Source organism: Aethalodelphis obliquidens, unplaced genomic scaffold, assembly GCF_003676395.1.
Source record: "Aethalodelphis obliquidens isolate GAN/ISIS:26980383/991018 unplaced genomic scaffold, ASM367639v1 scaffold21, whole genome shotgun sequence".
Classification (NCBI taxonomy): domain Eukaryota; kingdom Metazoa; phylum Chordata; class Mammalia; order Artiodactyla; family Delphinidae; genus Aethalodelphis; species Aethalodelphis obliquidens.
Window position 1 is genome coordinate 1690216 of NW_020837965.1, and position 16238 is coordinate 1706453.

The 16238-nt window shown below is 47.2% G+C and overlaps 1 protein-coding gene and 1 pseudogene across 1 annotated transcript in view; one reads left to right on the forward strand and one right to left on the reverse strand.

Annotated features, from left to right (window-relative positions):
* The window catches only part of FLVCR2 (FLVCR choline and putative heme transporter 2), a 61661-nt gene that overhangs the window by 42054 nt on the left and 3369 nt on the right, over positions 1–16238 (forward strand). Inside the window, exons 4-9 of the mRNA XM_027120089.1 lie at positions 789–856; positions 2055–2158; positions 12076–12186; positions 12986–13091; positions 13181–13292; positions 13876–13931. Of these exons, the coding sequence (XP_026975890.1) occupies positions 789–856; positions 2055–2158; positions 12076–12186; positions 12986–13091; positions 13181–13292; positions 13876–13931 (557 nt within the window). The remainder of the gene's footprint in view (positions 1–788; positions 857–2054; positions 2159–12075; positions 12187–12985; positions 13092–13180; positions 13293–13875; positions 13932–16238) is intronic.
* On the reverse strand, positions 9374–12044 carry LOC113627492 (ras-related protein Rab-15 pseudogene; annotated as a pseudogene).

The window sequence follows — 16238 nt, forward strand, 5'->3', positions numbered from 1 at the left end:
CACCACCATCACCACTACCACCATCACCATCATCACCACCATCACCATCATCACCACCATCACCACCACCACCAGCACCATCACCACCAACATCACCACCATCACCACCATCATTATGAAGGGAAGGCAGAAGGCCCTTCTCTGGATCAGTTTCAGTCTCATCTTAGTCACTAAGTCACTGTACGGCTTTTGACAAACAACCTCATCTTCTAAGGACACAGATTCTTACAGTATATGCTAGGTGCTCCATTTGTTTCTTGGATGAATCGATAAATTAGGAGAGTCAACTAAATGCTCTTTAGGGTCTTTTATGGTTTTGAATATAAGATTTTGTGTGATGTTGAATCTGAGAAAAAAGTTGGAGGGATGTGGAAAGAGGTGAGAATCTACCTGCAGAGGGAGTGTTGTCAGGGGTCAGAGGTCTGGAGCATTCTGGTGAGGGGGGACAGGTCATCAGGAGGAGGTGGAAGGGGTCCAGTACTTCTGCTGGTCCCTTAGGTCAGGTCAGCGCTTAAGAGGAACGTAGATGGCTCTGACCTGGGAGTAATACTTTCTGGAGCCTGTGTTCCCAGGACAGGGATAAAGGGATGAGAGGGCAGTGGTGTGTGGCTAAGAAGAGGTTCAAATGGTTAGTTTTGGTTGTTTTGGAGTATTTCTTCTTTGAAACATTACCTCCAGTGGCAACAAGGATGAGAATTTCTGACCTCCCTCACCACTGTGGGGAGAAGCCAGCAATGACCCCAACAGGAGAATGACCCTAATGCTGTGTTTCTCCCTCCCTCCTTCAGGTCTGAATGCTGGTGCTTTTTATGCCTTGTCCACTCTGCTGAATCGCATGGTGATCTTGCACTACCCGGTAAGGGTGTTCCCTCAGCTTGCTGGGCCCTGAGAGAAGGAGGTTTCTAGTCTGTCTGGGCAGGAGCTGGGGTGGCAGCGTGGTACGGTGTGTGCTCCTGAGATTTGGAGGGAGGCGGCCCTGGGTCTCAGCCCGAGCTCCGGTGGCCCTCAGCTGTGTAATAAGCTGGTTAGTGTCTTTGAGCTCTCATTCTCTTTTCTGTAAAGGAAGCCTAATTACTTACTGAAAGATTGATTTTAGGGTTAGAAAGTAAATAATAAGGTTTATATATGTAAAGCGCATAGCATGGTGCCTGGCAACACAGTAGGTAAACATATATACAGTAGAATCACATATGAAATAAATTAAGTTGTGAAATGTGGGCAAGGTTTAATTTTAACGTTTTATTTACCCAGCAGAAAGCATGTTTTAAATGTTTCCAGAACCAGCGAGGGCTGGATACTGGGAATGGAACATTGAGTAACCAGGAGTCGGGATCCCGGGTCCAGCCCTCTTTTGAAAGGTTAAGGCTCTCACGCTTGTGGGAGGGGTGAGCCACTGTGGCTGAGCGTTCCAGTGTTGGAGGTTGACAGGTCTGAGTTCAAATCCTGCCTCTGCTCTTAATAAAGGCCTCATGACCTTGGGCTAGTAGGTTATTTTCACTGTGCCTCAGTGTCTTCATCTGTAAAATGGAGAATATTGATTAACCTTCTGGTGGGGAATTAGGAGAATTAAATGAGATGATGATATAAAATCATCAGCATGGTGTCTGGCTTTGAATAAACGCTCAAAAATATATAATTATTATCTTCCTATCTCTTCAACAGTGATAACTGAAAAAACCTAAGTATGGAATGTTTCGATATACATAATTCAGTTTTTCCATCTGTGAAATGGGAATAATGGTAAAGGTTTGCTATAAGGATTACATTTTTAAAAATCCATCTAAAAGTGGTTTCTAAGGACAGAATTTGGTTCACCCCAGCATCCAGTATCATGCACACACATCCAGGGTTATATTATGTTGGGAGGAGCAATTATTCTAGGATTCTCTCTCCACTGGCAGCTTCTTACAGGCCATTTTGTCCTGATACTTTCTGAGAATTGGCTCTAATGAAGCCGGAGTTACTTGCCTTTGCCCCTTTGCCTTCTGCTGACTGCGCCCTGTCAGATATCTTGTCCCATCACTGAGCAGTCACTGGGGCTGTGGTTTCCCCAGGGCGAAGAACTGAATGCTGGAAGAATCGGCCTGACCATCGTCATTGCAGGAATGCTTGGGGCTATGATCTCAGGCCTCTGGCTGGATAGGACCAAAACCTACAAGTAAGTGACTCTTCCTCTTGGACTGAATCGGGGACCCCTGTCTTGAAATGACATATTCATTAGCAACACGGCTCCAAGGATGTGGGTGTGGCAGCTGGGGGTCTGAGTGGTCAAGCGGGGAGTTCAAATATATCTTCTCTGAGCCTCAGTTTCCCCATTTATAAAATGAGGGAAGCAATGCCTGCCCTGTGGGGATCACAGGAAGATTAGAGATAGGGGACATGAGGCCTGTCAGAGTTCCATCCCCCAAGTAGCTTGCGGAAGAAGCAGAGGAAGGAGAAAATAAATGTGGAAAAGCATCAACAGTCGGACAGTTTGTGGAAACTCCACGGAGTGGGGACGAGGAGGTGGTTCCTCTGCCCTGTTCCCATAGCTCCCTCGTGGACCGCATGGGGTTAACCAAGGTGCTCTGTGCTTCCAACAATTTACAGTGTGTCATCTTGCAATTGCTTCCACCTCATTGGTAAGTATTACGACATGCTTTAGTCCTGATTGCCCAGTGCATTCCTAAGAGCCACGAAGATTTTAGTGGATGTCAGGCTAATCCAGGACGCTTACTAAAAATACAGATTCCTGGGCCCTACCCTCATGGATGCCAATTCAGTAGGGGAATCTGCGTTTATAAAAAAAACTAAAAATAGAACTACCATACGACCCAGCAATCCCACTACTGGGCATACACCCTGAGAAAACCATAATTCAAAAACAGTCATGTACCAAAATGTACATTGCAGCTCTATTTACAATAGCCAGGACATGGAAGCAACCTAAGTGTCCATCGACAGATGAATGGATAAAGAAGATATGGCACATATATACAATGGAATATTACTCAGCCATAAAAAGAAACGAAATTTAGATATTTGTAGTAAGGTGGATGGACCTAGAGTCAGTCATACAGAGTAAAGTAAGTCAGAAAGAGAAAAACAAATACCGTATGCTAACACATATATATGGAATCTAAGGAAAAAAAAAAAGGTCATGAAGAACCTAGGGGTAAGACGGGAATAAAGACACAGACCTACTAGAGAATGGACCTGAGGATATGGGGAGGGGGAAGGGTAAGCTGTGACAAAGTGAGAGAGTGGCATGGACATATATACACTACCAAACGTAAAATAGATAGCTAGTGGGAAGCAGCCGCATAGCACAGGGAGATCAGCTCGGTGGTTTGTGACCACCTAGAGGGGTGGGATAGGGAGGTTGGGAGGGAGGGAGATGCAAGAGGGAAGAGATATGGGAACATATGTATATGTATAACTGATTCACTTTGTTATAAAGCAGAAACTAGCACACGATTGTAAAGCGATTATACGCCAATAAAGATGTTAAAAAAAAAAAAGAAATCAACCCGGATGCCTCAATTCAGTAGCCAGCCTTGGGGAAAATGCTCTGGAAACAGAGGCCCAACTTGTGTCTTTCCTGTGCTCCGCATGCACTGGGCACTCAATTAGTGCTGGCCAGTAGGGCAGCTGCCAGGCCAGGGTTGTCCTGCTCTGGGGCAGATCAACATTCTGGGCTGCTTTGTCAAAGCCTCCAAAGTTCCCAGTGTCTGGAGGCAACAGACAGTGGCAGACCTGTTCTCTGCCACACAGATCCGCTTCTGTGAGGCTCTGGTCAGACCAGGGCTCTCTCTGTCTGCCTTTGTCAAAGGCCAACCCTGGGGATATGGCTGCCTGGCTGGACACGACGAGGAGCCCAGCTGGGCTTAATTACTGCTGGTGAAGCTGGTATGCTGCCTTGTCTTTGCCATATGTCAGTTGTTTGCTTTGGGTAGTGAGGACGCCACTCCCGAACCAGGATACAGCAGCGTCCCCTTTTCTGGGCTTGCTGTGTGGCAGGAGAAGGGAGAGATTGGAATGTTGCCTGGGCGGGGATGTGGGCAGCCAGATGATTCAGGTGAACTAGAAAATATGGTGAAAATACAGTGAAAGGGCTGGGGAGGACACTGCAGAATCCTGCTGCCACCAGTTCCTAGTGTCACACGATGTCTGCATCCTGCAGTCAGCATGGGACAGTCTTCTCCCTGCTCTACTACGTAGGCAGAGAAAGGGCAAGAGAGCTCTGTCATCTGGTCACTTTGGTGCCAGTTCCCTTTTCCCTGAGCCTCCCAGATTTGTCCTGTTTGGTTTGGAGGCTGGAAATTGGATGGTCAGGTCCCTTTATCTCTGGCTGAGACTGCAGTTTTGTAGACAGGCTAGTGGTTTAAGAAGAAGCTATATGTAAACGAATATGGGAAAGATGAGCTTGTGGGGTCAGTGAGGGAGATGGGTGTCCATGGAGTTGGGTTCTGCAGAGGGGGAGGAACTGGATGTGGGGAGCAGGGGGAGGAGGGATGAAGCTCCTCCGCCCTCAGCAGCTGCTTTGAGGACCCAGGAGGGAAGGGCGTCCTTCAGAGGCTGTTGGTCTTTCCCACAGATGCAGCCCCATCCTGTGTTAGTATTCCTGTGTGTGGGAGTAGAGGGAGCACAGGTTTCAAATCCCACCTCTGGATTCGAATCTTAGCTGTGCACTTCCTGGGCAGGTGACTTTGGACAAGTAACTTGACTGGTCTGAGCTCAGTTTCCTCATGTGTCATATTAGGGAGAGTCGTACATCTCTTTTTTTCCTACCAGTTTTGTTGAGATATAATTGACATACAGCATTGTATAAGTTTGAGGTATACAGCATAATGATTCGATTTACATACGGCATGAAATGATTGTCGCGATAAGTTTAGTGAACATCCATCATCATATATAGATACGAAATTAAAGAAATAGAAAAAATTTTTATAATGAGGACCCTTAGGATTTAATCTCAGCAACTTGCGTGTATAACATACAGCAGTGTTCATTATATTTATCGTATTGTACATTACATCCCTAGTACTTACTTATCTTATAACTGGAAGTTTGTACATTTTGACTGCTTTCGTCCAATTCTCCCTCCCCCTACCCTATCCCCACCTCTGGTAACCACAAATCTGGTCTCTTTTTCTATGAGTTTGCATGCTTGTTTGTGTTTGAAGTATTATTGACCTACTACACTATGTTAGTTCCTATACACAACATAGAGATTTGATGTTTCTATACATTTCAAAGTGATCCCCAAGATAAATCTAACTTGCATCTGTCACCATACAAGGAGGTTACATAGTTATTGACTGTATTCCCCACACCATACGTTTCATTCCTTTGACTCATTTATTTTCTAACTGAAAGTGTGTACCTCTTGATCTCTCTCACCTGTTTCTTTCCTCTCCCCCATTCCCTCCCCTCTGGCAACCATCTGTTTGTTCTCTGTAACTCTGTTTCTGTTTTGTTTGTTCATTTGTTTTGCTTAGATTTGCTTAGATTCCACATATAAATGATATTATATAGTATTTGTCTTTCTCTGTCTAAATTATTTCACTTAGCATAATATCATCTAGGTCCATACATGTTGTTGCAAATGGCAAGATTTCATTCTTTTTTTATGGCTGAAATATATGTATATGTACCCACATCTTCTTTATCCATTTGTCTGTTGATGGGCACTTAGGTTGCTCCCATATCTTGGCTATTGTACATAATGCTACAGTGAATATAGGGGTAGTACATATATCTTTTTGAATTAGTGTTTTCATTTTCTTGGGGTAAATGCTCAGGAGTGAAACTGCTGGATCATCTGGGTGTTCTATTTTAAAATTTTTCTGAGGAATCGTCGTACTGTTTTCCATAGTGGCTGCACCAATTTATATTCCCACCAGCAGTTCACGAGGGTTCCCTTTTTCATGTACTTGTTGGCCATCTGTATGTCTTCTTTGGGAAAATGTCTATCCAGATCCTCTGCCCCCTTTTTAATTGGGTGGTTTGTTTTTTGATGTTGAGTTGTATTAGTTCTTTGTATATCTTGGATATTAACCCCTTATCAGATATGTCTTCTCCCATTCAGTAGCTGGCCTTTTAATTTTGTTGATAGTTTCCTTTGCTGTGCAAAAGCTTTTTAGTTTGATGTAGTCCCATTTGTTTGTTTTTTGCTTCTGTTTCCCTTGCCTGAGGAGATACATCAAAAAAAAATTACTAAGACTGATGTCAAACAGTATACTGCCTATATTTTCTTCTAGAATTTTTGTGGTTTCAGGTCTTAAATTAAATTTAAGTCTAATCCATTTTGACTTTATTTTTCTGCATGGTGTGAGAGAGTAGTTGAGTTTGATTCTTTTGTGTATAGCCATCCAGTTTTCCCAACACCATTTATTGAAGAGTCTGTCTTTTCCCCATTGTATGTTCTTGCCTCCTTTGTCATAGGTTAATTGCTCACATAAATGTGGGTTCATTTTTGAATCGCTATTCAGTTCCATTGATCTGTGTGTCTGTTTTGTGCCAGTACCATACTGTTTTGATTACTATAGCTTTATAGTATAGTTTGAAATCTGGGCAAACTGATACCTCTAGTTTTGTTCTACTTCCTCAAGATTGTTTTGGCTATTTGGGGTCTTTTGTATTTCCATACAAATTTTAGAATTATTTGTTCTAATTCTGTGAAAAATTTCATTAGTGTTTTGATAGGAATTGCATTGAATCTGCTGATTGCCTTGGATTACGTTGTTTATTTGAGATTTTTTTTTGTTTGTTTCCTGAGACAGGCTTGTGTCACTATAAACTTGCTTCTTAGAACTGCTTTTCCTGTGTCCCATATATTTAATTAATTAATTAATTAATTATTTTGACTTGAAATATTCTTTATTTTGTAAACATCTGTGTTTAAAATAGATGAACCCTGCTCACAATTCATATCCTGGACCCAAGACACAGCACACAAAGTTCACAGGGAGATGGTGGGGCTCAGGAGCAGGTGGAGTGCCTGGGGCTGTGCCGAGTCTCAAGACAACAGGTGCAAAGGTGGTGAGGAGTCAACAGGCAGGTGCACCTGCTCAACAGTCTAAGGCCAGGTCCCAGGCTACCTCCGGGACTGGAGAAGTTTAGGGGTGAGAGGCTGACTCTGGTACCTCATGAGCATAGCTGCACCCTAAAATCCCACCCCCTCTTCTGCCCCATACTTCTCCCCAGCTGTGGCCGTTATGGATGGGGCTTCTCAGGCCATAGAATTCTAACCCCAAGTGTTCCCTTCCAGAACCCGTAGGGTACAGTAAAAATATAGTCCCTCTTCCCCGAGGGGGCTAGGAGAGAAAGGCAATGGTGCTCGGCCAGATCTTCAGGGAAAGCACTGACACTGACCACAGGTTGGAGCCAATGGCCAGTATAACTTCCACTCCCTCAAGTCCCTGGCTGAGGGCACACTGAGGGTTGGCACTGCTGACCTCCCTACCCCAGAGTGATGCTGCATGTTTTAACACCTGAGGAGTTAGTCCTCAAGGAAACATCCTCAGCTCTGGTCGTGACTTCGTCCTAAAGAGTCAGCTCTTTACATTTCTCATTAGCTGACGATTTATAACTATTCCTGCCTTCCTTTTCCTTCAACTATGATAACTCATCCCCCAGTCCTTCATCCTGAGCTACCCTCTCCTGCTCTCTCCTGATTTGATAAGAGTCAGAAGAAAAGGTTTGGTGATTTCATCCCCCACGCTTTTTTTCAGAGGAGTAAGGAAGTGGGGCTCTTAATCCTTCACATGTGTGTGTCCTGGATTTTAGTCTTTAATTAGTGAATGTTCGATGCCCAGTTTTGTTTTCGCTCCAGCGCCAGCCATGCAACGCAGCTTAAGACTGATCCTCCTCCCTAGGCTTCTCCCATCTTGGGAAGGTGGGGAGGAACCCTACTAGGGCTGGTAACTGACTTGTTCCCTCCTTAAAGGGCCTCCTGCAAACGACTCTTGGACCATATGGGGTTAAAGAAACTTCTTCCTGAAACAAAGGGCCCTGGAGGAGGGAGTCCGCTTCCCTCCACCTGTAGCCACAGTGCAGTTGGCAAACCCTCAGGCCTCTGACTCAGGAGCTGAGGAACAATCTGAGCACTTGGTCTTGAAGGCTGAAGGGAACAGCACAAGCGTTCCTACCCAGGGCTCGCCTGCTTTCTGCCCGTGAGCCCCCTGCCCTTCTCCCACAAACTCTGGGTCTCGGGAAAGCCTTGAGAGCGGAAGGCTGGGCTTGGTGAAAGACCACCAGCATGGTTCTGTCACCTCTCACCTGCCGGGGCGGTGGGGAAGTGCCCTTCTTACATAAGAAATGGAAGATTGCTTTGGCTATTCGGGGTCTTTTGTGTTTCCATACAAATTGTGAAATTTTTTGTTCTAGTTCTGTGAAAAATGCCAGTGGTAGTTCGGTAGGGATTGCATTGAATCTGTAGATGGCTTTGGGTAGTATAGTCATTTTCACAATGTGGATTCTTCCAATCCAAGAACATGGTATATCTCTCCATCTGTTTGTATCATCTTTAATTTCTTTCATCAGTGTCGTATAGTTTTCTGCATACAGGTCTTTTGTCTCCCTAGGTAGGTTTATTCCTAGGTATTTTATTCTTTTTGGTGCTGTGGTAAGTGGGAGTGTTTCCTTAATTTCTCTTTCAGATTTTTCATCATTAGTGTATAGGTCTGCAAGAGACTTATGTGCATTAATTTTGTATCCTGCTACTTTACCAAATTCATTGATTAGCTGTACTAGAACTACCATCCAACCCAGCAATCCCACTACTGGGCATATACCCTGAGAAAACCATAATTCAAAAAGACTCATGTACCACTATGTCCATTGTAGCTCTATTTACAATAGCCAGGACATGAAAGCAACCTAAGTGTCCATCGACAGATGAATGGATAAAGAAGATGTGGCACATATATACAATGGAATATTACTCAGCCATAAAAAGAAACAAAATTGAGTTGTTTGTAGTGAGGTGGATGGACCTAGAGTCTGTCATACAGAGTGAAGTGAGTCAGAAAGAAAAAAACAAATACTGTATGCTAACACATATATATGGAATCTAAAAAAAAAAAAAAAAAAAGATGGTCATGAAGAACCTAGGGGCAGGATGGGAATAAAGACGCAGACCTACTAGAGAATGGACTTGAGGACATGGGGAAGGGGAAGGGGAAGCTGGGACAAAGTGAGAGAGTGGCATGGACACATATACACTACCAAACGTAAGGTAGATAGCTAGTGGGAAGCAGCCGCATAGCACAGGGAGATCAGCTCAGTGCTTTGTGACAACCTAGAGGGGTGGGAGGGAGGAGACGCAAGAGGGAAGAGATAATGGGGATATATGTATATGTATAGCTGATTCACTTTGTTATAAAGCAGAAACTAACACACCATTGTAAAGCAATTATACTCCAATAAAGATGTTAAAAAAAAAAAAAAGAAAAGGACGATGGGGCCCAGGAATCCCTGCTGCTGCTGAATTCCCCTCTGGTTTGCAAACTGCTGTCCCGGCTCTTAACCTGATATATAGGAGCTGGCCCTTCATTTCCAAACACTCCCCTTCCTGGAGTGTGTGGTTGGCCCCAGGGCTCTCCTTGCCCCTGCAGTGCCCTCAGGCCTTGGTCCACATCTTTACATTCGGGAGCCGGGGGCAGGGAGAAATAGTGTATGTGCTGCAGGGCAGGTAGAGAATGGAGGTTACTTCTTATCCCTGCCACCCCTCATCATTTTTTTTCTTCTCTGAAGCTCAGTTCCCCCAAGAGGCAGGAGGGCAGGCAGCCAAGTGCAGCGGAAGCTGGGGACGGGGTGTGGGGGGGTGGTAGGACAGCCCCAGGCATGGGGACCACCAGTATGGGCTTTCCTTCTGTGCCCGCAGCCCTCCTGCGGGGAGAGGGGACTGTGCGGGGTGGGGGCGCTCCACGCAAGATGCTCAGCACCAGCAGGTTTTCGAAGAGTTCTCCGGGCCCTCGGGTTTGCCCTCATCCTCCTCCAGCTCTGCCAAGGCCAACTCATCGTTGGCGGCTGTCCGCAGACCTTCCAGCTCTTTCCTGTGGGCCTGCAGCACCAGCTCCGTCAGGCGCGTGAAGGACTCTTTAATGTGGAGGCTGGTGCAGTGCTTGCTTCATAGAAGTCCATGCCGTACTCTTCGGCCAGCCGCTGCCCTTGCTCGCTTCCCACCTGCCGTTTCTGCTCATCAGCCTTATTCCCTCTAAGGGTCTTCTGGACACCTTCTGGTTCATACTCATCCACATCACTGACCCACTTCATGATGTGCTGGCAAGAGTGCTCACTGCTAATGTCGCAGACTAAAAATATTCCCTGGGCCCGTCGATAGTACTGCTTTGTGATGGTCTGCTATCTCTCCTGCCCTGCTGTGTCCCAAATCTGTATCCGCACTTTGATGCCATCTACCTCTATGGTCTTTATCTTAAAGTCGGCACCGATGGTGCAGATGTGCGAGGAGTGGAACTCTTTGTCGGTGAAGCCGCGCAGCAGGCAGGTCTTGCCTACCCCAGAGTCCCCGACCATTAGCAGCTGGAACAGCACATCGTACTGCTTCGCCATGGCTGGGCCGGAGGGGCTGTGGGCTGTGGGCAGGCGGGCGGCGGGCTCATCCCCGCTCGGCCGGGGCCATCGCGGAGCGCGCGCGCCCGCCCGAGAACGGCGGCGGCGAGAAGGAAGCGGGGTCGGCTCACGCCGCCTCGCCGCCGCTCGCTCGGTGCCCGGAAGCGTGTCCCATATATTTTATATTGTTGTGTTTTTTGTTAATTTGTCTCCAGGTGTTTTAAAAATTTCTTCTTTGATTTCTTCGGTGACCTGATGGTTGTTTAGTAGATAACTTTAGCCTCCGCGTGTTTGTGTTTTTGACAGTTTTTGTAGTTGATTTCTGATCTCATAGTTTTGTGATTAGAAAAGATGCTTGCAGTTTTCTTAAATTAGTCATACTTTTCTTGCATGGCTTTTGTAAGGGTTGAATGAAATAATAAACGCGTGTAAAGCACTTAGCAGACTCCCTGGCATTCAGTAAATGCAGTGTTAGTTTCACATAACCACAGTACACACCTGCTGGCAACCCCTCTGTGTTTCTGGCTTCAGCAGAGATGAGTGAGGGCTTTGAACTTTCATAGTCTGAGTTCCCACGTTCGTGGCCAGAGCGCAGAAGGATGTGCAGAGTCCCTGCCCTCAGTCAGTAGGACAGAGAGGGATGCAGGGCCCAGTGCAGGAGTCAGGGCCGCAGCAGAGTCCTGAGTGGGCAACATGGGGGGAGAGGTGTGGGGAGGGGCACAAGTAGGGTGAGCCAGAAACAGAAACCAGCATGTTGCTGAGGGTCCTTCTGAGGGACCAACAAGGGGAAATGCAACTGGGCGTGGGCGGAGCTTTCTCACCTCGGCTTTGGAGTCAAGGACTTAGTTCAGGGCTGGAGAATGTTCTCTCTTAGTTGCCACGGTCAGGAGCAGAGTAGTTCAGATTTAGCAGGAAAAACGGTGCTGGACGTGTGCAGGTGGCAACAGGAAGAATTCAACGATGACAGAGACTCTCACAGCCAGGGCTCTGCCCAGCATTGTCCTGGGGTCTGGGGCCAAAGCAGACAAGCAGAACGGGCTTCTGGGGTCGTCTGCATGCCACTGCCGCCTGACCACAGTTGTTGTGTGTCCCGTTTGTTTTTTCAGTGGGGGAGGAGGAGAGGCAAGGGTTATGCCTTGTTGCTTGTGGGTAGGACGTGACAAGTCCAGGTGCAGCGCGATCTTGTTGAGAGGGTTTTGCAGGAGAACACACGTACCGCAAGATGACTTCATACTGTCCTGGTCTTACCCTTTGTAGCTCTGACCACAGTGTGATCATTGGTCCGATGTCCATCAACCTCATGGACAGAAAATTCTATGAGAGCAAATAGCTCACAGAAGTGGGCTTGGCACGCAGCACGTGCCCAATAGATAGAAGGTGGGACGGAAGGAGAGAGAGAGGAAGGAAGGAGGGAGGGAAGGAAGGAAGGAATGCAAGGAAGGGAGGGAGAGAGGGAGGGAAAGATCCTGTTAAAGTCCGCAGGATATGACTCAACTTCGTTGCCTCTGCTTGTAGGGAGACGACTTTGGTGGTCTATATCATGACTCTGGTGGGCATGGTGGTTTACACGTTGACCTTGAACCTGGGACACCTGTGGGTAGTGTTCATCACGGCTGGTGCAATGGGGTAAGTTTCACCTCTAACCTGCTTAACTGGAACGCTCCACCCATGGTTCCTGAGCTGCCAACATCCTAGGAAGCAATAGGTATCCCTCTGCTGCCTTCTCACTGACCTCCTGAAATGTGGAAATGGTGGCCAGAGGTCATGTTCACTTGTAACACTTTGAAAGCCCACCTGGGACTTCCAGGCCCATCCATGCTGTTGGGATGGACTGTGTCCTTCACAGATCTCCGGGAGGCTAGGAAATATATGGAGTCTTTATTAGCCCTGCTTGGGACAACATGGGCTCAGAGAAAGTACACAGGGCTGGGAATCAGAAAGTGTGGGTCCTGATCTCAGTTTTGCTGTTGACTATCTATTAGACCACAGGCACCTCCCTTAATCACTCTGAGACTCAGTTTCTTCATCTGTAATTTAAGATGAGTGGCCTGCCTTGTGGAGTTGTTGGAAAGAATGAGAGAGATAGCGGATGTGAAAGCAGCAGGAAGTGTGGTGCAGGTGTAAGAGATCAGAGCTGGAATTTTCTAGACTTGATGTATGAGAAAGTGTAGGAAAGGGTACCTCTTCCACAGGGGTCTCTACTCAGCTTCACCTCCCACTTATTTTCCTGTGGGCAGTACGTGTGTGTGTGTGTGTGTGTGTGTGTGTGTGTGTAATGGCTGCGTAGGGGATGGCCTGATTTTCAAGGCATGTCTTGATGGGGAGAAAGAGACTAGGAAAAGGAGTTGTAGGGCAGGAGGTAGGCTCCCTTTTCTCCTCATTCCGGAAGTTCTCCATCACCTTGTTTCTGTGATCTGGGCTTCAGCTTCTTTATGACTGGCTACCTCCCGCTGGGATTTGAGTTTGCTGTGGAGCTGACATACCCAGAATCAGAAGGCATGTCGTCTGGCCTCCTCAACGTGTCTGCCCAGGTAGGCCTCTCATTTCGTTATGGCAGCTCAGCTCCCCCGTGGGCTGGTTGGCTGGCCCCTTGTTTCCAGTCTTCTCTGTGCCTTTGCAGGTATTCGGGATCATCTTCACCATCTCCCAGGGCCAGATTATCGACAACTATGGAACCAGGCCTGGGAACATCTTCCTGTGTGCGTTCCTCACCCTTGGAGCAGTCCTCACTGGTGAGTCAGGGCCTCAGGACAACATGACGCTCTGACTGCTCATGGGTTTAGGCTGTTGGCAGTTTGGCACCCGGTGCCTCGATTGATCATACAGTTGGGCATTCCTGTGCAGCGGGGCAGACGAGAGGGCTTGTTAGGACGTCTTTGGGGAGGCATTAGCATATTTTGTTGGAGTGAGCTTGGGTTTTGGCCCCGAAAGACCCTTTTTCGAATCCTAGACTGTGACACCGACCTCCATAGCTGTTTGACCTTGGGCAAGTGGACCCGCTTCTGGGAGCCCCACTTTCCTAATCTGTAGAATGGGGATTGTTGTGAGGATTGGAGCAATGTGTGCAAACTCCCTGCAAATATCAGGGATCTATAAGTGAAGGGCACTGTCATCACTGGCTTCTGCCTGTCAGGGACAGCAGTGGTCCCCAGGCTTAGCAAGGCTGACTGAACCTCAGATCCCTGGAATATCTGAAGGAGGTGGGATACCTGTGGCCCTTAGGAGAGTGAGGGCTCCCTCTCGTGGATGAACGTGACCATTGCTCTGCTTGGTAACTGCCTCTTTTGCCCTTCCTTCTGCAATCCTGGACCTCAGCATTCATTCGGGCAGATCTCCGGAGGCAGAAAGCAAACAAAGAAACTCCTGAGAATGTGAGTATGTGGGGAGCTGCTGGGCTGAGATCCGGGTCCCGGCTTTGCTGAGGCTGCAGTAGCAGGGGTGGGGGGTGCTCCCAGAGTGACGGGTGGCTGTGAGAGCAACTCAGCATCACGCACGTGGAGACAAAGAGTTTCCTTGGGAGCTGCCTCAGCCCTGCTTTTCTGCTGCCCTGTCTGGGCTCTTCTCCTGCTTCCTTCCCTTCTCCTGGCCTCCCTGCTCTGGTCCCCAGAGCTCCTCACTGTGTCACAGTCTTCTGAGCAGCAGCCCCCCCACCCCGCCCACCGGATCCTGATACACGTCCTCAGGCCCTGGGTCATCTCCTTTCAGCCTGGGGTTGGTGACTGGAGAGGAAGGGTAACCACCTGGGGCCCCCCCATTCGGTCATGGTGGTGGTGGCCTCGAGACAGTAGCCCTCTGGGCATGTGACAGCCCCCCAGGCAGTGCCATGGGGATAGTGGGACCGGGGCCAATGGGTTGCCATCAGGGCTCTAAGAGGACAAGTCAGGAAGCAGGAGTTGATGGTCATGGAAGGAGAGAGGACCAGCAGTTTGATCTAGAACAGAAAAGTGTTTCCCATAGCTCTAATTGGCTGGGAAGTATTTTAACCAAAGTGTTAAGTGTCAAATCTGAGCCAGGATGAAAGGAATTTCAGCTCAAAGAGCGTAGTAGGGTTTTCTTCAAAAACAGAACAAAACACCCAAAACTTATTACAGAGGTAATACATATTCTGTAAAAAAATACAGAAAGGTGTACAAAATTTAAAAGTCATCCTGTAATAGCGTCAGCTAGAGATGAGATGCTGTTTTTCTACATTTTCTTATGCATGTCTGTGTCCACGTATGATCTATACATATAGATATATGTTCGTATTTTTTAAACAAAAGTGGAATCTTGTTCTATGTGCCTTTTTACTTGTTGCGAGTGCTTTATCAGGTCATTAGTCTCTTACAACATACTTTTAATGACTGCACAGTGTTCTAATGACCGCACATGGATAAACATGATTTGTTTAACAGTTTTCCTGTCCGGGAACACTAAGGTTGTTTCTGATTGTTGTTATAAATGATACTGTGATTAATGTCCTGGAGCTGAAACTTTGGACACGTTCTTAAGCACAGTATTTCCCCAAGAAATGGATCAGTGGTCATGCCCATTTTTAAGCTTTGATGTGTATTGCCAGACTGTCCTCTAGAAAGGTACTGTCAATGCTACCAATGCTCACTGCTCTCGCAGTGTATGAGGCCAACACTGAGTATTTATCATTTTTAAAAACCTTTGCCAATTTTCTAAGGCAAAAATGTCATCTGAAAGAGGTACATTTAGCGCTTTAAGAATACGTGTTGGCAGATGGATGCTAATCTTTAGTTCCTTACTGTTTGTCCTCTGATCTCACACTCTGGGGTTGGCAGGTAGCAGCAGGGAGCAGGTGGAGGGAGGCGGCTGGGACTGGACATTCAGTGGGGACACAGGGAAAGCCTGAGACAGGAGTGTTATTCTCAGGAGCCTGTGAGAACTGTGGCATCACCACTGTGGAGATGGGTTTGCCCCTGTGCCGTGGATGAGGAAACATGTGATTCGGGACACTTTGGCGAATATATCCTGAGCCTGGGAAAAGGTGCCCGTGATAACAGGATAGGTTTCTCGTGAAAAGGTTTCAATTTGGAATGTGACGCCTTGTGTCAAGTGATATGTGATTTTGCTATGTTTACTTTATAATCTGTATTTCCCTGGGCAGATAAAGGCAAACAGAAGAAAGTAAAGGTCACCTATAGTCCTAGCGCCAAGAGATACCCTAGTAACATTTCGTCATTTCCCAGTGTATTTTCTATGAATATGCTTGTGCACATTGGGTTTTCTACCCTGATTGTTTCCTTACTAGAGCCTGGCAACCTTTCTACACCATTGCACCCCCCAAACCCCACATCTACGTATATACATTTCCATTTCCTCTCGTTTGCTATTTAGGTTGTTCCCATATTTCACTATTTTGCAGCCAGATCCTTGTCCACTAGGACCAGGTTTGTTAATCCAGGATGGAGGTGTTGGCTCATCTGAATGGACTGTGGGAAATAGCACCGAGTAGGACCAGGAGGCCAGTCCGGTGCTGGTGCTCAGCTTTCGGTGTCCTGGATACTCACTGTGTGTCTCCGCACCTCCCTTGCATCTGGGGGAGCCTGGTGGGATGGGGGGGTGTCCAGAGTCATGCTGGGCTAATGCCCAGGGAAGCCAGGGCTGTCAGAGGGCATCCCTGCAACGGCTGTCATTTGACACCCCGAGGTGGTGGGTGTAAGTGGGACCTG